Source organism: Phyllobates terribilis, unplaced genomic scaffold (genome assembly GCF_046119375.1).
Source record: "Phyllobates terribilis strain yellow unplaced genomic scaffold, ASM4611937v1 Scaffold_5__5_contigs__length_657084704, whole genome shotgun sequence".
Lineage (NCBI taxonomy): Eukaryota > Metazoa > Chordata > Amphibia > Anura > Dendrobatidae > Phyllobates > Phyllobates terribilis.
Window position 1 is genome coordinate 356,152,375 of NW_027362765.1, and position 25,602 is coordinate 356,177,976.

General features: G+C 44.8%; 1 protein-coding gene across 2 annotated transcripts in view; it reads left to right on the plus strand.

Annotated features, from left to right (window-relative positions):
• The window catches only part of NRAP (nebulin related anchoring protein), a 200,481-nt gene that overhangs the window by 34,080 nt on the left and 140,799 nt on the right, over positions 1 to 25,602 (plus strand). For both annotated transcript variants that reach the window (XM_073684672.1, XM_073684673.1), the window contains exons 9-10: positions 19,173 to 19,268; positions 19,811 to 19,915. In XM_073684672.1, coding sequence (XP_073540773.1) covers positions 19,173 to 19,268; positions 19,811 to 19,915 — 201 coding nt within the window. The remainder of the gene's footprint in view (positions 1 to 19,172; positions 19,269 to 19,810; positions 19,916 to 25,602) is intronic.

The window sequence follows — 25,602 nt, forward strand, 5'->3', positions numbered from 1 at the left end:
GTGTTTGTATAAATCTGTATGTAGTGATCTCTCCCTAGTGGTGTGGTGGCTGTATAAATCTGTATGTAGTGAGCTCCCTCTAGTGGTGGCTGTATAAATCTGTATGTAGTGAGCTCCCCCTAGTGGTGCTTGTATATATCTGTATGTAGTGAGCTCCCCCTAGTGGTGCCTGTATAAATCTGTATGTAGTGATCTCTCCCTAGTGGTGGCTGTATAAATCTGTATGTAGTGAGCTCCACCTAGTGGTGACTGTATAAACCTGTATGTAGTGAGCTCCCCCTAGTGGTGGTTGTATAAATCTGTATGTAGTGAGCTCCCCCTAGTGGTGCCTGTATAAATCTGTATGTAGTGATCTCTCCCTAGTGGTGCCTGTATAAATCTGTATGTAGTGAGCTCCCCCTAGTGGTGACTGTATAATCTGTATGCAGTGATCGCTCCCTAGTGGTGGCTGTATAAATCTGTATGTAGTGAGCTCCCCCTAGTGGTGGCTGTATAAATCTGTATGCACTGGGCTCCCTCTAGTGGTGGCTGTGTAAATCTGTATGTAGTGAGCTCTCCCTAGTGGTGGCTGTATAAATCTGTATGTAGTGAGCTCCACCTAGTGGTAACTGTATAAACCTGTATGTTGTGAGCTCCCCCTAATGGTGGTTGCATAAATCTGCATGTATTGAGCTCCCTCTAGTGGTGGCTGAATAAATCTGTATGTAGTGATCTCTCCCTTGTGGTGACTGTATAAATCTGTATGTAGTGAGCTCCCTCTAGTGGTAGCTGTATAAATCTGTATGTAGTGAGCTCCCTCTAGTGGTGGCTGTATAAATCTGCATGTAGTGAGCTCCCACTAGTGGTGACTGTATAAATCTGTATGTAGTGAGCTCCCTCTAGTGGTGACTGTATAAATCTGTATGTAGTGAGCTCCCTCTAGTGGTGGCTGTATAAATCTGTATGCAGTGATCTCCCTCTAGTGGTGACTGTATAAATCTGTATGTAGTGAGCTCCCTCTAGTGGTGGCTGTGTAAATCTGTATGTAGTGAGCTCTCCCTAGTGGTGGCTGTATAAATCTATATGTAGTGATCTCCCTCTAGTGGTGGCTGCATAAATCTGTATCTAGTGAGCTCCCCCTAGTGATGGCTGTATAAATCTGTATGTAGTGAGCTCCCTCTAGTGGTGGCTGTATAAATCTGTATGTAGTGAGCTCCCCCTATTGATGGCTGTATAAATCTACATGTAGTGAGCTCCCTCTAGTGGTGCCTGTATAAATCTGTATGTAGTGAGCTCTCCCTAGTGGTGGCTGTATAAATCTGTATGTAGTGAGCTCCCTCTAGTGGTGGCTGTATAAATCTGTATGTAGTGAGCTCTCCCTAGTGGTGGCTGTATAAATCTGTATGTAGTGAGGTCCCTCTAGTGGTGGCTGTATAAATATGTATGTAGTGAGCTCCCACTAGTGGTGACTGTATAAATCTGTATGTAGTGAGCTCTCCCTAGTGGTGGCTGTATAAATTTGTATGTAGTGAGCTCCCCCTAGTGGTGTCTGTATAAATCTGTATGTAGTGAGCTCTCCCTAGTGGTGGCTGTATAAATTTGTATGTAGTGAGCTCCCCCTAGTGGTGTCTGTATAAATCTGTATGTAGTGAGCTCCCACTAGTGGTGACTGTATAAATCTGTATGTAGTGAGCTCCCTCTAGTGGTGACTGTATAAATCTGTATGTAGTGAGCTCCCACTAGTGTTGACTGTATAAATCTGTATGTAGTGAGCTCCCTCTAGTGGTGACTGTATAAATCTGTATGTAGTGAGCTCCCCCTAGTGGTGACTGTATAAATCTGTATGTAGTGAGCTCCCACTAGTGGTGACTGTATAAATCTGTATGTAGTGAGCTCCCTCTAGTGGTGGCTGTGTAAATCTGTATGTAGTGAGCTCTCCCTAGTGGTGGCTGTATAAATCTATATGTAGTGATCTCCCTCTAGTGGTGGCTGCATAAATCTGTATCTAGTGAGCTCCCCCTAGTGATGGCTGTATAAATCTGTATGTAGTGAGCTCCCTCTAGTGGTGGCTGTATAAATCTGTATGTAGTGAGCTCCCCCTATTGATGGCTGTATAAATCTACATGTAGTGAGCTCCCTCTAGTGGTGCCTGTATAAATCTGTATGTAGTGAGCTCTCCCTAGTGGTGGCTGTATAAATCTGTATGTAGTGAGCTCCCTCTAGTGGTGGCTGTATAAATCTGTATGTAGTGAGCTCTCCCTAGTGGTGGCTGTATAAATCTGTATGTAGTGAGGTCCCTCTAGTGGTGGCTGTATAAATATGTATGTAGTGAGCTCCCACTAGTGGTGACTGTATAAATCTGTATGTAGTGAGCTCTCCCTAGTGGTGGCTGTATAAATTTGTATGTAGTGAGCTCCCCCTAGTGGTGTCTGTATAAATCTGTATGTAGTGAGCTCTCCCTAGTGGTGGCTGTATAAATTTGTATGTAGTGAGCTCCCCCTAGTGGTGTCTGTATAAATCTGTATGTAGTGAGCTCCCACTAGTGGTGACTGTATAAATCTGTATGTAGTGAGCTCCCTCTAGTGGTGACTGTATAAATCTGTATGTAGTGAGCTCCCACTAGTGTTGACTGTATAAATCTGTATGTAGTGAGCTCCCTCTAGTGGTGACTGTATAAATCTGTATGTAGTGAGCTCCCCCTAGTGGTGACTGTATAAATCTGTATGTAGTGAGCTCCCACTAGTGGTGACTGTATAAATCTGTATGTAGTGAGCTCCCCCTACTGGTGACTGTATAAATCTGTATATAGTGAGCTCCCTCTAGTGGTGACTGTATAAATCTGTATGTAGTGAGCTCCCTCTAGTGGTGACTGTATAAATCTATATGTAGTGAGCTCCCACTAGTGGTGACTGTATAAATCTGTATGTAGTGAGCTCCCCCTACTGGTGACTGTATAAATCTGTATATAGTGAGCTCCTTCTAGTGGTGTCTGTATAAATCTGTATGTAGTGAGCTCCCCCTAGTGGTGACTGTATAAATCTGTATGTAGTGAGCTCCCCCTAGTGGTGGCTGTATAGATCTGTATGTAGTGAGCTCCCTCTAGTGGTGACTGTATAGATCTGTATGTAGTGAGCTCCCCCTAGTGATGGCTGTATAAATCTGCATGTAGTGAGCTCCCACTAGTGGTGACTGTATAAATCTGTGTGTAGTGAGCTCCCTCTAGTGGTGACTGTATAAATCTGCATGTAGTGAGCTCCCCCTAGTGGTGACTGTATAAATCTGGGTGTAGTGAGCTCCCTCTAGTGGTGACTGTATAAATCTGTATGTAGTGAGCTCACTCTAGTGGTGACTGTATAAATCTGTATGTAGTGAGCTCCCCCTAGTGGTGACTGTATAAATCTGTATGTAGTGAGCTCCCCCTAGTGGTGACTGCATAAATCTGTATGTAGTGAGCTCCCCCTAGTGGAGACTGTATAGATCTGTATGTAGTGAGCTCCCCCTAGTGGTGGCTGTATAGATCTGTATGTAGTGAGCTCCCCCTAGTGGTGACTGTATAAATCTGTATGTAGTGAGCTCCCCCTAGTGGTGACTGTATAAATCTGTATGTAGTGAGCTCCCCCTAGTGGTGACTGTATAGATCTGTATGTAGTGAGCTCCCCCTAGTGGTGGCTGTATAGATCTGTATGTAGTGAGCTCCCTCTAGTGGTGACTGTATAGATCTGTATGTAGTGAGCTCCCCCTAGTGATGGCTGTATAAATCTGCATGTAGTGAGCTCCCACTAGTGGTGACTGTATAAATCTGTATGTAGTGATCTCCCCCTAGTGGTGGCTGTATAAATCTGTATGTAGTGAGCTCCCCCTAGTGGTGACTGTATAGATCTGTATGCAGTGAGCTCCCCCTAGTGGTGGCTGTATAAATCTGTATGTAGTGAGCTCCCCCTAGTGGTGACTGTATAGATCTGTATGCAGTGAGCTCCCCCTAGTGGTAGCTGTATAAATCGGTATGTAGTGAGCTCCCACTAGTGTTGACTGTATAAATCTGTATGTAGTGAGCTCCCTCTAGTGGTGGCTGTATAAATCTGTATGTAGTGATCTCCCCCTAGTGGTGGCTGTATAAATCTGTATGTAGTGAGCTCCCCCTAGTGGTGACTGTATAGATCTGTATGCAGTGAGCTCCCCCTAGTGGTGGCTGTATAAATCTCTATGTAGTGAGCTCCCACTAGTGGTGAATGTATAAATCTGTATGTAGTGAGCTCCCTCTAGTGGTGGCTGTATAAATCTGTATGTAGTGAGCTCCCTCTAGTGGTGGCTGTATAAATCTGTATGTAGTGAGCTCCCCCTATTGATGGCTGTATAAATCTACATGTAGTGAGCTCCCTCTAGTGGTGACTGTATAAATCTGTATGTAGTGAGCTCTCCCTAGTGGTGGCTGTTTAAATCTGTATGTAGTGAGCTCCCCCTATTGATGGCTGTATAAATCTACATGTAGTGAGCTCCCTCTAGTGGTGCCTGTATAAATCTGTATGTAGTGAGCTCTCCCTAGTGGTGGCTGTATAAATCTGTATGTAGTGAGCTCCCTCTAGTGGTGGCTGTATAAATCTGTATGTAGTGAGCTCTCCCTAGTGGTGGCTGTGTAAATCTGTATGTAGTAAGCTCCCTCTAGTGGTGACTGTATAAATCTGTATGTAGTGAGCTCTCCCTAGTGGTGGCTGTATAAATCTGTATGTAGTGAGCTCTCCCTAGTGGTGGCTGTATAAATCTGTATGTAGTGAGGTCCCTCTAGTGGTGGCTGTATAAATCTGTATGTAGTGAGCTCTCCCTAGTGGTGGCTGTATAAATCTGTATGTAGTGAGGTCCCTCTAGTGGTGGCTGTATAAATATGTATGTAGTGAGCTCCCACTAGTGGTGACTGTATAAATCTGTATGTAGTGAGCTCTCCCTAGTGGTGGCTGTATAAATCTGTATGTAGTGAGGTCCCTCTAGTGGTGGCTGTATAAATATGTATGTAGTGAGCTCCCACTAGTGGTGACTGTATAAATTTGTATGTAGTGAGCTCTCCCTAGTGGTGTCTGTATAAATCTGTATGTAGTGAGCTCCCACTAGTGGTGACTGTATAAATCTGTATGTAGTGAGCTCCCTCTAGTGGTGACTGTATAAATCTGTATGTAGTGAGCTCCCACTAGTGTTGACTGTATAAATCTGTATGTAGTGAGCTCCCTCTAGTGGTGACTGTATAAATCTGTATGTAGTGAGCTCCCCCTAGTGGTGACTGTATAAATCTGTATGTAGTGAGCTCCCACTAGTGGTGACTGTATAAATCTGTATGTAGTGAGCTCCCTCTACTGGTGACTGTATAAATCTGCATGTAGTGAGCTCCCCCTAGTGGTGACTATATAAATCTGTATGTAGTGAGCTCCTCCTAGTGGTGGCTGTATAAATCTGTATGTAGTGAGCTCCCCCTAGTGGTGACTGTATAAATCTGTATGTAGTGAGCTCCCCCTAGTGGTGACTGCATAAATCTGTATGTAGTGAGCTCCCCCTAGTGGTGACTGTATAGATCTGTATGTAGTGAGCTCCCCCTAGTGGTGGCTGTATAGATCTGTATGTAGTGAGCTCCCCCTAGTGGTGACTGTATAAATCTGTATGTAGTGAGCTCCCCCTAGTGGTGACTGTATAGATCTGTATGTAGTGAGCTCCCCCTAGTGGTGGCTGTATAGATCTGTATGTAGTGAGCTCCCTCTAGTGGTGACTGTATAAATCTGCATGTAGTGAGCTCCCACTAGTGGTGACTGTATAAATCTGTATGTAGTGATCTCCCCCTAGTGGTGGCTGTATAAATCTGTATGTAGTGAGCTCCCCCTAGTGGTGACTGTATAGATATGTATGCAGTGAGCTCCCCCTAGTGGTGGCTGTATAAATCTGTATGTAGTGAGCTCCCCCTAGTGGTGACTGTATAGATCTGTATGCAGTGAGCTCCCCCTAGTGGTGGCTGTATAAATCTGTATGTAGTGAGCTCCCTCTAGTGGTGGCTGTATAAATCTGTATGTAGTGAGCTCCCTCTAGTGGTGACTGTATAAATCTGTATGTAGTGAGCTCCCCCTAGTGGTGTCTGTATAAATCTGTATGTAGTGAGCTCCCACTAGTGGTGACTGTATAAATCTGTATGTAGTGAGCTCCCTCTAGTGGTGACTGTATAAATCTGTATATAGTGAGCTCCCACTAGTGTTGACTGTATAAATCTGTATGTAGTGAGCTCCCTCTAGTGGTGACTGTATAAATCTGTATGTAGTGAGCTCCCCCTAGTGGTGACTGTATAAATCTGTATGTAGTGAGCTCCCCCTAGTGGTGACTGTATAAATCTGTATGTAGTGAGCTCCCTCTAGTGGTGACTGTATAAATCTGTATGTAGTGAGCTCCCACTAGTGTTGACTGTATAAATCTGTATGTAGTGAGCTCCCTCTAGTGGTGACTGTATAAATCTGTATGTAGTGAGCTCCCCCTAGTGGTGACTGTATAAATCTGTATGTAGTGAGCTCCCCCTAGTGGTGACTGTATAAATCTGTATGTAGTGAGCTCCCTCTAGTGGTGACTGTATAAATCTGTATGTAGTGAGCTCCCACTAGTGTTGACTGTATAAATCTGTATGTAGTGAGCTCCCTCTAGTGGTGACTGTATAAATCTGTATGTAGTGAGCTCCCACTAGTGTTGACTGTATAAATCTGTATGTAGTGAGCTCCCTCTAGTGGTGACTGTATAAATCTGTATGTAGTGAGCTCCCACTAGTGTTGACTGTATAAATCTGTATGTAGTGAGCTCCCTCTAGTGGTGACTGTATAAATCTGTATGTAGTGAGCTCCCCCTAGTGGTGGCTGTATAAATCTGTATGTAGTGAGCTCCCACTAGTGTTGACTGTATAAATCTGTATGTAGTGAGCTCCCACTAGTGTTGACTGTATAAATCTGTATGTAGTGAGCTCCCTCTAGTGGTGACTGTATAAATCTGTATGTAGTGAGCTCCCCCTAGTGGTGGCTGTATAAATCTGTATGTAGTGAGCTCCCACTAGTGTTGACTGTATAAATCTGTATGTAGTGAGCTCCCTCTAGTGGTGACTGTATAAATCTGTATGTAGTGAGCTCCCCCTAGTGGTGACTGTATAAATCTGTATGTAGTGAGCTCCCACTAGTGGTGACTGTATAAATCTGTATGTAGTGAGCTCCCCCTACTGTTGACTGTATAAATCTGTATATAGTGAGCTCCCTCTAGTGGTGACTGTATAAATCTGTATGTAGTGAGCTCCCTCTAGTGGTGACTGTATAAATCTGTATGTAGTGAGCTCCCCCTAGTGGTGACTGTATAAATCTGTATGTAGTGAGCTCCCCCTAGTGGTGACTGTATAGATCTGTATGTAGTGAGCTCCCCCTAGTGGTGGCTGTATAGATCTGTATGTAGTGAGCTCCCTCTAGTGGTGACTGTATATATCTGTATGTAGTGAGCTCCCCCTAGTGATGGCTGTATAAATCTGCGTGTAGTGAGCTCCCACTAGTGGTGACTGTATAAATCTGTGTGTAGTGAGCTCCCCCTAGTGGTGACTGTATAAATCTGCGTGTAGTGAGCTCCCTCTAGTGGTGACTGTATAAATCTGTATGTAGTGAGCTCCCTCTAGTGGTGACTGTATAAATCTGTATGTAGTGAGCTCCCCCTAGTGGTGACTGTATAAATCTGTATGTAGTGAGCTCCCCCTAGTGGTGACTGCATAAATCTGTATGTAGTGAGCTCCCTCTAGTGGTGACTGTATAAATCTGTATGTAGTGAGCTCCCCCTAGTGGTGACTGTATAGATCTGTATGTAGTGAGCTCCCCCTTGTGGTGGCTGTATAGATCTGTATGTAGTGAGCTCCCTCTAGTGGTGACTGTATAGATTTGTATGTAGTGAGCTCCCCCTAGTGATGGCTGTATAAATCTGCATGTAGTGAGCTCCCACTAGTGGTGACTGTATAAATCTGTATGTAGTGATCTCCCCCTAGTGGTGGCTGTATAAATCTGTATGTAGTGAGCTCCCCCTAGTGGTGACTGTATAGATCTGTATGCAGTGAGCTCCCCCTAGTGGTGGCTGTATAAATCTGTATGTAGTGAGCTCCCCCTAGTGGTGACTGTATAGATCTGTATGCAGTGAGCTCCCCCTAGTGGTGGCTGTATAAATCTCTATGTAGTGAGCTCCCACTAGTGGTGACTGTATAAATCTGTATGTAGTCATCTCCCTCTAGTGGTGACTGTATAGATCTGTATGTGGTGAGCTCCCTCTAGTGGTGGCTGTATAAATCTGTATGTAGTGATCTCCCTCTAGTGGTGGCTGTATAAATCTGTATGTAGTGATCTCCCTCTAGTGGTGGCTATATAAATCTGTATGTTATGTAGTGATCTCCCTCTAGTGGTAGCTGTATAAATCGGTATGTAGTGAGCCCCCTCTAGTGGTGGCTGTATAAATCTGTATGTAGTGAGCTCACCCTAGTGGTGACTGTATAAATCTGTATGTAGTGAGCTCACCCTAGTGGTGACTGTATAAATCTGTATGTCGTGAGCTCCCTCTAGTGGTGGCTGTATAAGTCTGTATGTAATGAGCTCCTCCTAGTGGTGGCTGTATAAATCTGTATGTAGTGAGGTCCCTCTAGTGGTGGCTGTACAAATCTGTATGTAGTGAGCTCCCTCTAGTGGTGGCTGTATAAATCTGTATGTAGTGAGCTCCCTCTAGTGGTGGCTGTATAAATCTGTATGTTATGTAGTGATCTCCCTCTAGTGGTGGCTGTATAAATCTGTATGTAGTGAGCTCCCCCTAGTGGTGACTGTATAAATCTGTATGTAGTGAGCTCCCTCTAGTGGTGGCTGTATAAATCTGTATGTAGTGAGCTCCCTCTAGTGGTGGCTGTATAAATCTGTATGTAGTGATCTCCCTCTAGTGGTGACTGTATAAATCTGTATGTAATGAGCTCCCCCTAGTGGTGGCTGTATAAATCTGTATGTAGTGATCTCCCTCTAGTGGTGGCTGTATAAATCTGTATGTTATGTAGTGATCTCCCTCTAGTGGTGGCTGTATAAATCTGTATGTAGTGAGCTCCCTCTAGTGGTGGCTGTATAAATCTGTATGTTATGTAGTGATTTCCCTCTAGTGGTGGCTGTATAAATCTGTATGTAGTGAGCTCCCTCTAGTGGTTGCTGTATAAATCTGTATCTTATGTAGTGATCTCCCTCTAGTGGTGGCTGTATAAATCTGTTTGTAGTGATCTCCCTCTAGTGGGGGCTGTATAGATCTGGATGTAGTGAGCTCCCCCTAGTGGTGCCTGTATAGATCTGTATGTAGTGAGCTCCCCTTAGTGGTGGCTGTATAAATCTGTATGTAGTGAGCTCCCTCTAGTGGTGGCTGTATAAATCTCTATGTAGTGAGCTCCCACTAGTGTTGACTGTATAAATCTGTATGTAGTGATCTCCCTCTAGTGGTGACTGTATAGATCTGTATGTGGTGAGCTCCCTCTAGTGGTGGCTGTATAAATCTGTATGTAGTGATCTCCCTCTAGTGGTGGCTGTATAAATCTGTATGTAGTGATCTCCCTCTAGTGGTGGCTATATAAATCTGTATGTTATGTAGTGATCTCCCTCTAGTGGTAGCTGTATAAATCGGTATGTAGTGAGCTCCCTCTAGTGGTGGCTGTATAAATCTGTATGTAGTGAGCTCACCCTAGTGGTGACTGTATAAATCTGTATGTAGTGAGCTCACCCTAGTGGTGGCTGTATAAATCTGTATGTAGTGAGCTCCCTCTAGTGGTGGCTGTATAAATCTGTATGTAGTGAGCTCCCTTTAGTGGTGGCTGTATAAATCTGTATATTATGTAGTGATCTCCCTCTAGTGGTGACTGTATAAATCTGTATGTAGTGAGCTCACCCTAGTGGTGTCTGTATAAATCTGTATGTCGTGAGCTCCCCCTAGTGGTGGCTGTATAAATCTGTATGTAGTGAGCTCTCCCTAGTGGTGTCTGTATAAATCTGTATGTAGTGAGCTCCCACTAGTGGTGACTGTATAAATCTGTATGTAGTGAGCTCCCTCTAGTGGTGACTGTATAAATCTGTATGTAGTGAGCTCCCACTAGTGTTGACTGTATAAATCTGTATGTAGTGAGCTCCCTCTAGTGGTGACTGTATAAATCTGTATGTAGTGAGCTCCCCCTAGTGGTGACTGTATAAATCTGTATGTAGTGAGCTCCCACTAGTGGTGACTGTATAAATATGTATGTAGTGAGCTCCCTCTACTGGTGACTGTATAAATCTGCATGTAGTGAGCTCCCCCTAGTGGTGACTGTATAAATCTGTATGTAGTGAGCTCCTCCTAGTGGTGGCTGTATAAATCTGTATGTAGTGAGCTCCCCCTAGTGGTGACTGTATAAATCTGTATGTAGTTAGCTCCCCCTAGTGGTGACTGCATAAATCTGTATGTAGTGAGCTCCCCCTAGTGGTGACTGTATAGATCTGTATGTAGTGAGCTCCCCCTAGTGGTGGCTGTATAGATCTGTATGTAGTGAGCTCCCCCTAGTGGTGACTGTATAAATCTGTATGTAGTGAGCTCCACCTAGTGGTGACTGTATAGATCTGTATGTAGTGAGCTCCCCCTAGTGGTGGCTGTATAGATCTGTATGTAGTGAGCTCCCTCTAGTGGTGACTGTATAAATCTGCATGTAGTGAGCTCCCACTAGTGGTGACTGTATAAATCTGTATGTAGTGATCTCCCCCTAGTGGTGGCTGTATAAATCTGTATGTAGTGAGCTCCCCCTAGTGGTGACTGTATAGATCTGTATGCAGTGAGCTCCCCCTAGTGGTGGCTGTATAAATCTGTATGTAGTAAGCTCCCCCTAGTGGTGACTGTATAGATCTGTATGCAGTGAGCTCCCCCTAGTGGTGGCTGTATAAATCTGTATGTAGTGAGCTCCCTCTAGTGGTGGCTGTATAAATCTGTATGTAGTGAGCTCCCTCTAGTGGTGACTGTATAAATCTGTATGTAGTGAGCTCCCCCTAGTGGTGTCTGTATAAATCTGTATGTAGTGAGCTCCCACTAGTGGTGACTGTATAAATCTGTATGTAGTGAGCTCCCTCTAGTGGTGACTGTATAAATCTGTATATAGTGAGCTCCCACTAGTGTTGACTGTATAAATCTGTATGTAGTGAGCTCCCTCTAGTGGTGACTGTATAAATCTGTATGTAGTGAGCTCCCCCTAGTGGTGACTGTATAAATCTGTATGTAGTGAGCTCCCCCTAGTGGTGACTGTATAAATCTGTATGTAGTGAGCTCCCTCTAGTGGTGACTGTATAAATCTGTATGTAGTGAGCTCCCACTAGTGTTGACTGTATAAATCTGTATGTAGTGAGCTCCCTCTAGTGGTGACTGTATAAATCTGTATGTAGTGAGCTCCCCCTAGTGGTGACTGTATAAATCTGTATGTAGTGAGCTCCCCCTAGTGGTGACTGTATAAATCTGTATGTAGTGAGCTCCCTCTAGTGGTGACTGTATAAATCTGTATGTAGTGAGCTCCCACTAGTGTTGACTGTATAAATCTGTATGTAGTGAGCTCCCTCTAGTGGTGACTGTATAAATCTGTATGTAGTGAGCTCCCACTAGTGTTGACTGTATAAATCTGTATGTAGTGAGCTCCCTCTAGTGGTGACTGTATAAATCTGTATGTAGTGAGCTCCCACTAGTGTTGACTGTATAAATCTGTATGTAGTGAGCTCCCTCTAGTGGTGACTGTATAAATCTGTATGTAGTGAGCTCCCCCTAGTGGTGGCTATATAAATCTGTATGTAGTGAGCTCCCACTAGTGTTGACTGTATAAATCTGTATGTAGTGAGCTCCCACTAGTGTTGACTGTATAAATCTGTATGTAGTGAGCTCCCTCTAGTGGTGACTGTATAAATCTGTATGTAGTGAGCTCCCCCTAGTGGTGGCTGTATAAATCTGTATGTAGTGAGCTCCCACTAGTGTTGACTGTATAAATCTGTATGTAGTGAGCTCCCTCTAGTGGTGACTGTATAAATCTGTATGTAGTGAGCTCCCCCTAGTGGTGACTGTATAAATCTGTATGTAGTGAGCTCCCACTAGTGGTGACTGTATAAATCTGTATGTAGTGAGCTCCCCCTACTGGTGACTGTATAAATCTGTATATAGTGAGCTCCCTCTAGTGGTGACTGTATAAATCTGTATGTAGTGAGCTCCCTCTAGTGGTGACTGTATAAATCTGTATGTAGTGAGCTCCCCCTAGTGGTGACTGTATAAATCTGTATGTAGTGAGCTCCCCCTAGTGGTGACTGTATAGATCTGAATGTAGTGAGCTCCCCCTAGTGGTGGCTGTATAGATCTGTATGTAGTGAGCTCCCTCTAGTGGTGACTGTATATATCTGTATGTAGTGAGCTCCCCCTAGTGATGGCTGTATAAATCTGCGTGTAGTGAGCTCCCACTAGTGGTGACTGTATAAATCTGTGTGTAGTGAGCTCCCCCTAGTGGTGACTGTATAAATCTGCGTGTAGTGAGCTCCCTCTAGTGGTGACTGTATAAATCTGTATGTAGTGAGCTCCCTCTAGTGGTGACTGTATAAATCTGTATGTAGTGAGCTCCCCCTAGTGGTGACTGTATAAATCTGTATGTAGTGAGCTCCCCCTAGTGGTGACTGTATAGATCTGTATGCAGTGAGCTCCCCCTAGTGGTGGCTGTATAAATCTCTATGTAGTGAGCTCCCACTAGTGGTGACTGTATAAATCTGTATGTAGTGATCTCCCTCTAGTGGTGACTGTATAGATCTGTATGTGGTGAGCTCCCTCTAGTGGTGGCTGTATAAATCTGTATGTAGTGATCTCCCTCTAGTGGTGGCTGTATAAATCTGTATGTAGTGATCTCCCTCTAGTGGTGGCTATATAAATCTGTATGTTATGTAGTGATCTCCCTCTAGTGGTAGCTGTATAAATCGGTATGTAGTGAGCTCCCTCTAGTGGTGGCTGTATAAATCTGTATGTAGTGAGCTCACCCTAGTGGTGACTGTATAAATCTGTATGTAGTGAGCTCACCCTAGTGGTGACTGTATAAATCTGTATGTCGTGAGCTCCCTCTAGTGGTGGCTGTATAAGTCTGTATGTAATGAGCTCCTCCTAGTGGTGGCTGTATAAATCTGTATGTAGTGAGGTCCCTCTAGTGGTGGCTGTACAAATCTGTATGTAGTGAGCTCCCTCTAGTGGTGGCTGTATAAATCTGTATGTAGTGAGCTCCCTCTAGTGGTGGCTGTATAAATCTGTATGTTATGTAGTGATCTCCCTCTAGTGGTGGCTGTATAAATCTGTATGTAGTGAGCTCCCCCTAGTGGTGACTGTATAAATCTGTATGTAGTGAGCTCCCTCTAGTGGTGGCTGTATAAATCTGTATGTAGTGAGCTCCCTCTAGTGGTGGCTGTATAAATCTGTATGTAGTGATCTCCCTCTAGTGGTGACTGTATAAATCTGTATGTAATGAGCTCCCCCTAGTGGTGGCTGTATAAATCTGTATGTAGTGATCTCCCTCTAGTGGTGGCTGTATAAATCTGTATGTTATGTAGTGATCTCCCTCTAGTGGTGGCTGTATAAATCTGTATGTAGTGAGCTCCCTCTAGTGGTGGCTGTATAAATCTGTATGTTATGTAGTGATTTCCCTCTAGTGGTGGCTGTATAAATCTGTATGTAGTGAGCTCCCTCTAGTGGTTGCTGTATAAATCTGTATCTTATGTAGTGATCTCCCTCTAGTGGTGGCTGTATAAATCTGTTTGTAGTGATCTCCCTCTAGTGGGGGCTGTATAGATCTGGATGTAGTGAGCTCCCCCTAGTGGTGCCTGTATAGATCTGTATGTAGTGAGCTCCCCTTAGTGGTGGCTGTATAAATCTGTATGTAGTGAGCTCCCTCTAGTGGTGGCTGTATAAATCTCTATGTAGTGAGCTCCCACTAGTGTTGACTGTATAAATCTGTATGTAGTGATCTCCCTCTAGTGGTGACTGTATAGATCTATATGTGGTGAGCTCCCTCTAGTGGTGGCTGTATAAATCTGTATGTAGTGATCTCCCTCTAGTGGTGGCTGTATAAATCTGTATGTAGTGATCTCCCTCTAGTGGTGGCTATATAAATCTGTATGTTATGTAGTGATCTCCCTCTAGTGGTAGCTGTATAAATCGGTATGTAGTGAGCTCCCTCTAGTGGTGGCTGTATAAATCTGTATGTAGTGAGCTCACCCTAGTGGTGACTGTATAAATCTGTATGTAGTGAGCTCACCCTAGTGGTGGCTGTATAAATCTGTATGTAGTGAGCTCCCTCTAGTGGTGGCTGTATAAATCTGTATGTTGTGAGCTCCCTTTAGTGGTGGCTGTATAAATCTGTATATTATGTAGTGATCTCCCTCTAGTGGTGACTGTATAAATCTGTATGTAGTGAGCTCACCCTAGTGGTGTCTGTATAAATCTGTATGTCGTGAGCTCCCCCTAGTGGTGGCTGTATAAATCTGTATGTAGTGAGCTCACCCTAGTGGTGGCTGTATAAATCTGTATGTCGTGAGCTCCCCCTAGTGGTGGCTGTATAAATCTGTATGTCGTGAGCTCCCCCTAGTGGTGGCTGTATAAATCTGTATGTCGTGAGCTCCTCCTAGTGGTGGCTGTATAAATCTGTATGTACTGAGCTCCCTCTGGTGGTGTCTGTGTAAATCTGTATGTAGTGATCTCCCTCTAGCGGTGGCTGTATAAATCTGTATGTAGTGAGCTCCCTCTAGTGGTGGCTGTATAAATCTGAATGTTATGTAGTGAGCTCCCTCTAGTGGTGGCTGTATAAATCTGTATGTAGTCAGCTCCCTCTAGTGGTGGCTGTATAAACCTGTATGTAGTGAGCTCCCTCTAGTGGTGGCTGTATAAATCTGTATGTAGTGATCTCTCCCTAGTGGTGGCTGTATAAATCTGTATGTAGTGAGCTCCTCCTAATGGTGGCTGTATAAATCTGTATGCAGTGAGCTCCCCTAGTGGTGGCTGTATAAATCTGTATGTAGTGATCTCCCTCTAGTGGTGGCTGTATAAATCTATATGTAGTGAGCTCCCTCTGGTGGTGTCTTTGTAAATCTGTATGTAGTGAGCTCCCTCTAGCGGTGGCTGTATAAATCTGTATGTAGTGAGGTCCCCCTAGTGGTGGCTGTATAAATCTGTATGTCGTGAGCTCCCTCTAGTGGTGGCTGTATAAATCTGTATGTTGTGAGCTCCCTCTAGTGGTGGCTGTATAAATCTGTATGTAGTGATCTCCCTCTCGTGGTGACTGTATAAATCTGGATGTAATGAGCTCCCCCTAGTGGTGGCTGTATAAATCTGTATGTAGTGAGCTCCCTCTAGTGGTGGCTCTATAAATCTATATGTTATGTAGTGATCTCCCTCTAGTGGTGGCTGTATAAATCTGTATGTAGTGAGCTCCCTCTAGTGGTGGCTCTATAAATCTGTATGTTATGTAGTGATCTCCCTCTAGCGGTGGTTGTATAAATCTGTATGTAGTGAGCTCCCTCTAGTGGTGGCTGTATAAATCTGTATGTTGTGTAGTGATCTCCCTCTAGTGGTGGCTGTATAAATCTGTATGTCGTGAGCTCCCTCTAGTGGTGGCTGTATAAAGCTGTATGTCATGAGCTCCCCCTAGAGGTGGCTGTATAAATCTGTATGCAGTGAGCTCCCCCTAGTGGTGACTGTATAAATCTGTATGCAGTGAGCTCCCCCTAGTTGTGACTGTATAAATCTGTATGTCGTGAGCTCCTCCTAGTGGTGGCTGTATAAATCTGTATGTACTGAGCTCCCTCTGGTGGTGTCTGTGTAAATCTGTATGTAGTGATCTCCCTCTAGCGGTGGCTGTATAAATCTGTATGTAGTGAGCTCCCTCTAGTGGTGGCTGTATAAATCAGAATGTTATGTAGTGGGCTCCCTCTAGTGGTGGCTGTATAAATCTGTATGTAGTCAGCTCCCTCTAGTGGTGGCTGTATAAATCTGTATGTAGTGAGCTCCCTCTAGTGGTGGCTGTATAAATCTGTATGTTCTGAGCTCCTCCTAGTCGTGGCTGTATAAATCTGTATGTTGTGAGCTCCCTCTAGTGGTGGCTGTATAAATCTGTATGTAGTGATCTCCCTCTAGTGGTGACTGTATAAATCTGTATGTAGTGAGCTCCCCCTAGTGGTGGCTGTATAAATCTGTATGTCGTGAGCTCCCTCTAGTGGTGGCTGTATAAAGCTGTATGTCGTGAGCTCCCCCTAGTGGTGGCTGTATAAATCTGTATGTCGTGAGCTCCTCCTAGTGGTGGCTGTATAAATCTGTATGTACTGAGCTCCCTCTGGTGGTGTCTGTGTAAATCTGTATGTAGTGATCTCCCTCTAGTGGTGGCTGTATAAATCTGTATGTACTGAGCTCCCTCTGGTGGTGGCTGTATAAATCTGTATGTAGTGAGCTCCCTCTAGTGGTGGCTGTATAAATCTGTATGTAGTGAGCTCCCTCTAGTGGTGGCTGTATAAATCTGTATGTAGTGAGCTCCCGCTAGTGGTGGCTGTATAAATTTGCATGTAGTGAGCTCCCTCTAGTGGTGGCTGTATAAATCTGTATGTAGTGATCTCCCTCTAGTGGTGGCTGTATAAATCTGTATGTAGTGAGCTCCCTCTAGTGGTGCCTGTATAGATCTGTATGTAGTGAGCTCCCCTTAGTGGTGGCTGTATAAATCTGTATGTAGTGAGCTTCCTCTACTGGTGGCTGTATAAATCTGTATATAGTGAGCTCCCTCTAGTGGTGACTGTATAAAGCTGTATGTAGTGAGCTCCCTCTGGTGGTGTCTGTGTAAATCTGTATTTAGTGAGCTCCCCCTAGTGGTGGCTGTATAAATCTGTATGTAGTGAGCTACCTCTAGTGGTGACTGTATAAATCTGTATGTGGTGAGCTCCTCCTAGCGGTGGATCTATAAATCTGTATGTAGTGAGCTCCCTCTAGTGGTGGCTGTATAAATCTGTATGTAGTGAGCTCCCCCTAGTGGTGGCTGTATAAATTTGTATGTAGTGAGCTCCCCCTAGTGGTGGCTGTATAAATCTGTATGTAGTGAGCTCCTCCTAGCGGTGGATCTATAAATCTGTATGTAGTGAGCTCCCTCTAGTGGTGGCTGTATAAATCTGTATGTAGTGAGCTCCCCCTAGTGGTGGCTGTATAAATTTGTATGTAGTGAGCTCCCCCTAGTGGTGGCTGTATAAATCTGTATGTAGTGAGCTACCTCTAGTGGTGACTGTATAAATCTGTATGTGGTGAGCTCCTCCTAGCGGTGGATCTATAAATCTGTATGTAGTCAGCTCCCTCTAGTGGTGGCTGTATAAATCTGTATGTAGTGAGCTCCCTCTAGTGGTGGCTGTATAAATCTGTATGTAGTGATCTCTCTCTAGTGGTGGCTGTATAAATCTGTATGTAGTGAGCTCCTCCTAGTGGTGGCTGTATAAATCTGTATGCAGTGAGCTCCCCTAGTGGTGGCTGTATAAATCTGTATGTAGTGATCTCCCTCTAGTGGTGGCTGTATAAATCTGTATGTGGTGAGCTCCTCCTAGCGGTGGATCTATAAATCTGTATGTAGTCAGCTCCCTCTAGTGGTGGCTGTATAAATCTGTATGTAGTGAGCTCCCTCTAGTGGTGGCTGTATAAATCTGTATGTAGTGATCTCTCTCTAGTGGTGACTGTATAAATCTGTATGTAGTGAGCTCCCCCTAGTGGTGGCTGTATAAATCTGTATGTAGTCAGCTCCCTCTAGTGGTGGCTGTATAAATCTGTATGTAGTGAGCTCCCTCTAGTGGTGGCTGTATAAATCTGTATGTAGTGATCTCTCTCTAGTGGTGGCTGTATAAATCTGTATGTAGTGAGCTCCTCCTAGTGGTGGCTGTATAAATCTGTATGCAGTGAGCTCCCCTAGTGGTGGCTGTATAAATCTGTATGTAGTGATCTCCCTCTAGTGGTGGCTGTATAAATCTATATGTAGTGAGCTCCCTCTGGTGGTGTCTTTGTAAATCTGTATGTAGTGAGGTCCCCCTAGTGGTGGCTGTATAAATCTGTATGTCGTGAGCTCCCCCTAGTGGTGGCTGTATAAATCTGTATGTAGTGATCTCCCTCTAGTGGTGGCTGTATAAATCTATATGTAGTGAGCTCCCTCTAGCGGTGGCTGTATAAATCTGTATGTAGTGAGGTCCCCCTAGTGGTGGCTGTATAAATCTGTATGTCGTGAGCTCCCTCTAGTGGTGGCTGTATAAATCTGTATGTTGTGAGCTCCCTCTAGTGGTGGCTGTATAAATCTGTATGTAGTGATCTCCCTCTCGTGGTGACTGTATAAATCTGGATGTAATGAGCTCCCCGTAGTGGTGGCTGTATAAATCTGTATGTAGTGAGCTCCCTCTAGTGGTGGCTCTATAAATCTGTATGTTATGTAGTGATCTCCCTCTAGTGGTGGCTGTATAAATCTGTATGTAGTGAGCTCCCTCTAGTGGTGGCTCTATAAATCTGTATGTTATGTAGTGATCTCCCTCTAGTGGTGGTTGTATAAATCTGTATGTAGTGAGCTCCCTCTAGTGGTAGCTGTATAAATCTGTATATAGTGAGCTCCCTCTAGTGGTGACTGTATAAAGCTGTATGTAGTGAGCTCCCTCTGGTGGTGTCTGTGTAAATCTGTATTTAGTGAGCTCCTCCTAGCGGTGGATCTATAAATCTGTATGTAGTGAGCTCCCTCTAGTGGTGGCTGTATAAATCTGTATGTAGTGAGCTCCCTCTAGTGGTGGCTGTATAAATTTGTATGTAGTGAGCTCCCCCTAGTGGTGGCTGTATAAATCTGTATGTAGTGAGCTCCCTCTAGTGGTGGCTGTAAGTACCACATTTAACTGAAAACAGGGCACAGAACTCCTAAAGATACATGCTGCCGATTGCAGGCAGTGACTCCCCCTGTGCTTAGCTGCCTATTGCCTTATTATCCTTGCTGTAATCTTAGCCCCTGCAGGAGGGTCAGGCCCGGGCGGGGGTGGTGGGGGATATACAGTAGGTGTTTTTGCGGCAGCTGTGTTAATGCAGAGTCCTGGGTTTCGGTGACGGCTTTCATCTCATCCTTCCTCTTGTCTCTGCGGCAGGTGAAGTATCACCAGCGATATCAGAGGGAGATGAAGGGTAAAACAGGCGCAACAGATGTCTCCTCCAGCAGACAGAGCACGGAGCAGCTGAGCCAGGTATGCGAGTAGAGACAGGGGTACGGAGCTGTCAGTCACTCCACCCGTCCACCTGTCCATCACCCCCATCTCCCAGGACAGAGCAGAACTGACTGACTGCAGCATGTTAGATAAGACGCTTAAAGCCCATTGTGTTATCCCTGGAGGAGCGGCGCTCATCCACTCCCTGTATCCAGGTATATGATGGCCCACATGAGTCCCTTCTGAATTTACTAATGTGGCAAATCATTTATACAGGAAGGAGCCTGATGGTCTGCTACAGTGAACTCTCCATAGAAGTCAGAATGGCTTCACATTATATTGTATGGTGTTGTCTCTAGGTTGTAGCTTTCTATTCCACCACTAGGGGGCACTGCACATGTGTTTCCATCCCATGACATTACACTAGAAATACTATGTAACTGTATGAAGGTGATTCTGGTGGAGTCCTGGTTATACTACATGTTGCAGATACAGTATGTGCTGCTGATACATCTCCGCCGCGCCATGTGCAGCTTGTACACAATGTTACATCTTATATGTGGTTGCATCTTTTGGGGCAGGAATATGAGGAGGATCTGGAGGAATACAGGGGTAAGGGCAGCTTTCCAGCAATGATCACCCCAGCTTATCTCAGCGCCAAAAAGGCTAATGATATCGCCAGTGATGTGAGTATTGTGTCAGGGAAACTTTGTAATTGAGGAGAGTTATGTGCATAACTGATGTCTGGATGATCGGAGTATGTATGATGATTTATGGAGGATAGGTATACAGTATGTATGACTGGTGTATAGAGCACAGGTATATGTAGAACTCATGTATGGATTGTGACAATACAGCCTAAAATCTTAATAAGCCAGACGATTAGATTTAAGTCAAGAGAAATACACTATTGTGTTGTGTTGACTTATAAATGTATTTGTATTTCTCTTGCTGATCAAAAAGGTGATAGTATTTGTATAACCCTGAATGCTGAATTATATTACTTTGGAAACAATCATGTTTACTATGCTAATGACAAATTGTACTAAGTCAGCTGAAAGTTTATTTACAACAGCCCCTGTGATACCAACTATCTAAATAGATTAGCTCAAACAATGATAGGTGAGCCCCCCACCTTTACCTCTGACATGTGACTAATGACCCTTGACCTGTGGATGTTTACTTATCATAGAATCATAGAATGGTAGAGTTGGAAGGGACCTCCTGGGTCATCTGGTCCAACCCCCTGCTCAAAGCAGGATTCACTAAATCATCTCAGACAGATGTCTGTCCAGCCTCTGTTTGAAGACGTCCATTGAAGGGGAACTCACCACCTCTCGTGGCAGCCTGTTCCACTCATTAATCACCCTAACTGTCAAAAAGTTTTTTCTAATATCTAATCTGTGTCTCCTCCCATTTAGTTTCATCCCATTGCTTCTAGTCTTTCCTTGTGCAAATGAGAATAAAGATGATCCTTCTACAATGTGACAGCCCTTGACATATTTGTAGACAGCTATTAAGTCTCCTCTCAGTCTTCTTTTTTGCAAGCTAAACATTCCCAAATCCTGCAACCGTTCCTCATAGGACATGGTTTGCAGACCAGTCACCATTCTGGTCGCTCTTCTCTGAACTTGCTCCAGTTTGTCTATGTCTTTTTTAAAATGTGGTGCCCAAAACTGTACACAGTATTCCAGATGAGGTCTGACCAAAGAGGAGTAAAGACCGATAATGACTTCACGTGATCTAGACTGTATGCTTCTGTTAATACATCCCAGAATTGTATTTGCCTTTTTTGCTGCTGCATCACACTGTTGACTCATGTTCAGTCTATGATCTATTAGTATACCTAAGTCTTTTTCACATGTACTGTTGCTTAGCTCTATTCCTCCCATTCTGTATATGCTTTTTTCATTTTTATTGCCCAGATGTAGTACTTTGCATTTTTCCCTGTTAAAAACCATTCTGTTGGTTGCTGCCCACTGCTCCAGTTTATTTAGGTCTTTTTGAATCCTCTCTCTCTCTTCTCTAGTATTAGCTATCCCTCCTAGCTTTGTGTCATCAGCAAATTTAATCAGTTTACCCTCAATTCCTTCATCTAAATCATTGATAAAGATGTTGAACAATACAGGTCCCAGGACGGAGCCCTGTGGTACCCCACTTGAGACATTCATCCAGCTGGATGTGAAGCCATTTACAACCACCCTTTGAGTCCGATCACTAAGCCAGTTATGAATCCACCTAACAGTTGCCTGGTCCATTGCATACTTGGTCATTTTTTCAATAAGGATGGTGTGAGATACTTTGTCAAATGCTTTGCTGAAGTCAAGATATACTATATCTACAGCATTTCCCTGATCCACCCAGTCTGTGATTCTGTCATAGAAGGAAATTAAGTTAGTCTGACATGACTTGTTAGTTACAAACCCATGCTGACTCTGGTTAATCACTTCATTCTTATCCATGTACTTACATACATGTTGTTTAATAATTTGTTCAAAGATCTTTCCTGGTATAGAAGTCAGACTCACCGGCCTATAGTTCCCTGGGTCCACCTTCTTCCCCTTTTTGAAGATAGGAACAACATTTGCTCTTCTCCAGTCTTCTGGGACTTCTCCTGTTCTCCAAGAATTTTCAAAGATTATGGAGAGTGGTTCTAAAATTTCTTCTACGATCTCCTTCAGTACTCTGGGGTGTAATTCATCTGGACCTGGAGACTTGAACTCATTTATGTTAGCTAAATATTCCCTCACAATCTTTCTGTTTACAGATAACTTGGATTCCTCTATTCCTTTAAAAGGACAGTGAAGATCAGTTGATGTTACATTTTCTTTCTGAGAGAAAACAGATGCAAAATAGGAATTAAAAAGTTCAGCCTTCTCAACATCCTCTCTTACCATTTCTCCATTTTCATCCTGTAAAAATCCTATAGCATCTTTGACTTTTCTTTTACTTTTGACATACCCCCAAAATCCTTTTTTATTGCTTTTGACATCTCTTGCAAGCCTTAAAAAGGACATGCGCTTCTGTAGCAGTCAGACTTGAAACAGAGATTGGAGAAAGACTTTACAAGGAGAATGAGAGCCATCCTTCACGACAGTAGATGGATTGCATGGCATTACCCAAAGAGACACAGATTTGTATTCTATATGATTCTAGCCTAAGGGTACGGCCCTGACTGGAAAGATACGGATCTACTCCATTTGACCTTCAGAGAGACCATGGATATGTTGTTTGAGGTTGCTAGGAGGGACCCACCAGTCGCCTGGAACCCACGGAGACATTCGGAGAACCCAGATTGGGACCCACCGGTCATCTGGCCCCATGGAAACTCTCGTAGAGGTCAGGGTGGGACCCTCGGGTCTCCTGGCCTTGTACCTCAATGGACTGCTAGCTTCCTAAGCTTGCCACTACCTCCTCTCTGTGGGGGCCTGCCAGAAGCGGGGGGCCACTGGTGCACGAAGTCGGCCCTGGAAGTCTCCAAAGTCACAGCCTTTCTATCCCAGGCGGGCGGAGCGGAAGGGTGAGACTGTGTAGTGTTGCACCATCTTGGGTATTTGCTGGGACTGTTCTCTCTGTTTATTGTCCGCTTTGTGGTTCAATAAAGTATTGCCACGCTGTGTTACCGCACCCTGTGTTGTCTTAGTAGCGTTACGCCCATAGAAGACCCCAGGCCTTCACTTGGATGATCGGTGTATGACTGGAGTATAGAGCACAGGTGTCCGTGTAACTGATGTATACAGTATGAGATTAGTGTATGGAGGATTGGTGTATGTGTGACTGATGTATTGACTATAGATGTATTTATTACTAATAAATAAGTATACATGTAAGAATGACTGGTGTATTCATGTGTGATGTATGGAGGATAGGTATATGTATAACTGATGTATAGAGTATATATGTACAAATGACTGGTGTATGAAGTTTGGGTGTATGCATGATTGATTTATGGATGACAGTTGTATGTATGACTGATGTATGCATAGTTGATGTATATATGATGTCTTTATGGACCATAGCTGTATTTATGATTTACATACTGACTATATGTACTGTATATGGATGGTTGATGTATGGATGAACAGTGTATGTATGATTTGTGTATGTATGATTGATTTAAGTACAGTAGGAGTATGTATGACTGATCTCTGGAAGATAGTTGTATGTATGATTGATGTATGGATGATTGGTTGGATGGAGGATAAGTGTATGTATGATAGATTTATGGACAATAGGAGTATTTATGATTGATGTATGGATGATTGGTTGGATGGAGGATGAGTGTATGATTGATGTATGGATGTTAGGTGAATGTATGATTGATGTATGTGACGCGCCCCCTGGGCCATATTCGTTAGTGGGAGTATCCGGAGCCGGATCAGATGGGGGTTGTAGTCTTCCGAGTGGCTGTGACCCGGTCCGTGCCCAGGGTGTCAAACTCAGTTGTATGTGGCAGTCCTACAGATGTTATAAGTTCTTAATGTCGACTACGCCACCCGTTGTGTTGCGGTCACTATGGTCGCCGCTGCAGCAGGGTCCGCTGAGGCTGATGGTGTAGGTGCAGCGTTTGATGGTATAACCCCCAACGGGTGGGGTATAGCCTCAGGGGGATCAGGTGCAGAGGATGGGAGTTGTGGTGATGCAGTGTAGACGGCAATCAGAGACAGAGTCGGGTTATGCAGTTTAGGATGTTTACTCACTGCTGATGTTCTGGTCACTCCAGCTTCGAGTGACCTCCCGAGCCGTGCTGCATCCACCAGGTTCTGGATCCAGCCAACTCCCAAATAAGTCCGGAGCGTGACCCTGAGCTCTCCTTCAGTCCTTTCTCTGGCCGTCCCCACTATTGATCCACCCAGGTCCAGCTCCCTCGGGCCTTCTGTTGGGACACCCTTGGCCTTGGGTTCCCTGACCCTCCTCGTGGTATGCCTTCGTGGTGGATATGGTGGGTGACCGTGGCAAACGCTGCCCACGGTCTCCGGTCTCTGGCTGGGGAATGTTTTTACCCCCACCAGCTTGGGTTCCGGTACCCTGATGCCGACTCTTCACCCGGGGATTTAGTTTGGGGTCTTAGAGTCCTTTTCTTCTGTGCCTCTGAGTCTCTCTCTCTCTCCTCTCTCACTCTGGGTCTCTCTTCTCCTCTGCTCCTGACTTTCTCTCTGCAACTGACCCTGTTCTTATTTGGTGCCCACCTTATATACACCCTCTATGTGTGAGCTCAGGCGACCAGCACCCAATGAGCTCCTATCTTTACTCAGGCTGCTCCCCCTATCTGCCCCTACACTACTTGGGATGTACCACCCCCCTCCCACTCCAGCCAGGAACAGACTCGGTCGTACCTGCACATTTCTAAGTGGGAGTACCGTCGGTCTGCTCCTCGGAAATGGGATGTGTGTAGTGCATGCAGCCTACCGAGCTCAGATCCACACTCCTTCCTTACCCGGGAGTGGAATATCACACCTCTGGATTGAGGTGCAATACCCCTGTAGCAGCCGAATCCTCAGGGTGCTACATTCCCCCCTGGTAAATCACAGCACGTCCTCGGGCTGTAAGACATAAACACCAAAACATACAAATTTTTATAAACATATAAAACATATAAAACATTATATAAATAACATATCTTAGCAGATAAAACTTTCTCGTCGTCTCAGGCTCCTCCTCCGGTCACTGTGCAACGTGTGACCGGGTAAAGTGCGACAGTCTCTCTAGAAAACTGGTTTTCCTATAAAACCGGTAGGGGGCGCTTTAGGACGCGCAACTATTTACAAGGGTATGGCCGCTCTCAGTCCTCGGCCAGTTAAGGAGGGGAAGGGAATGGCTGCTCACAGTCCTCAGCCTGTGGGATTAAGGGTAAACGGGTAAACAGTTCACACATGCTGGTCCCAACGGGGACTATATTTAGCAACAGTAACAGTTTCAGTTTCAGTCTACGGTTTCAGTTTCGATTCACTGTGCCCCGACGGGCAACTATATACAGCTCCTGCTTCGCTGTACTTAGCGACGGCGTCCTCCTGCTCTTTCTTTATTGTTACCTTTGGCTCTAGTTTCAGACCCGTCCGGGTCCTCTTGTTCTTCCTCCTCACATCGCAGCTCTTCCTCCGTCAGGCGATGCACATGGAGGGCGTAGGGTCCTTTGGCACACTTGTGCCGGGTAAAGGTGACCTCGTCCCCGTTATAAAGGTCACGACCTCTGTGCCCCTCCGGCAGATGGGACTCCACATCTCTGCGCGTGACAAAGACGTCGCCGGGGGTGTTGTGGTCTCTGATGAAGCCCCACCCATGCTGCATGTTAAACTTAATTACAGTCCCGGTGGTGCGGGGACTGTGCGCTGCACGGGGGTCCCTCCTGGTTCGGCTCTTCTGCTCGGCGCTC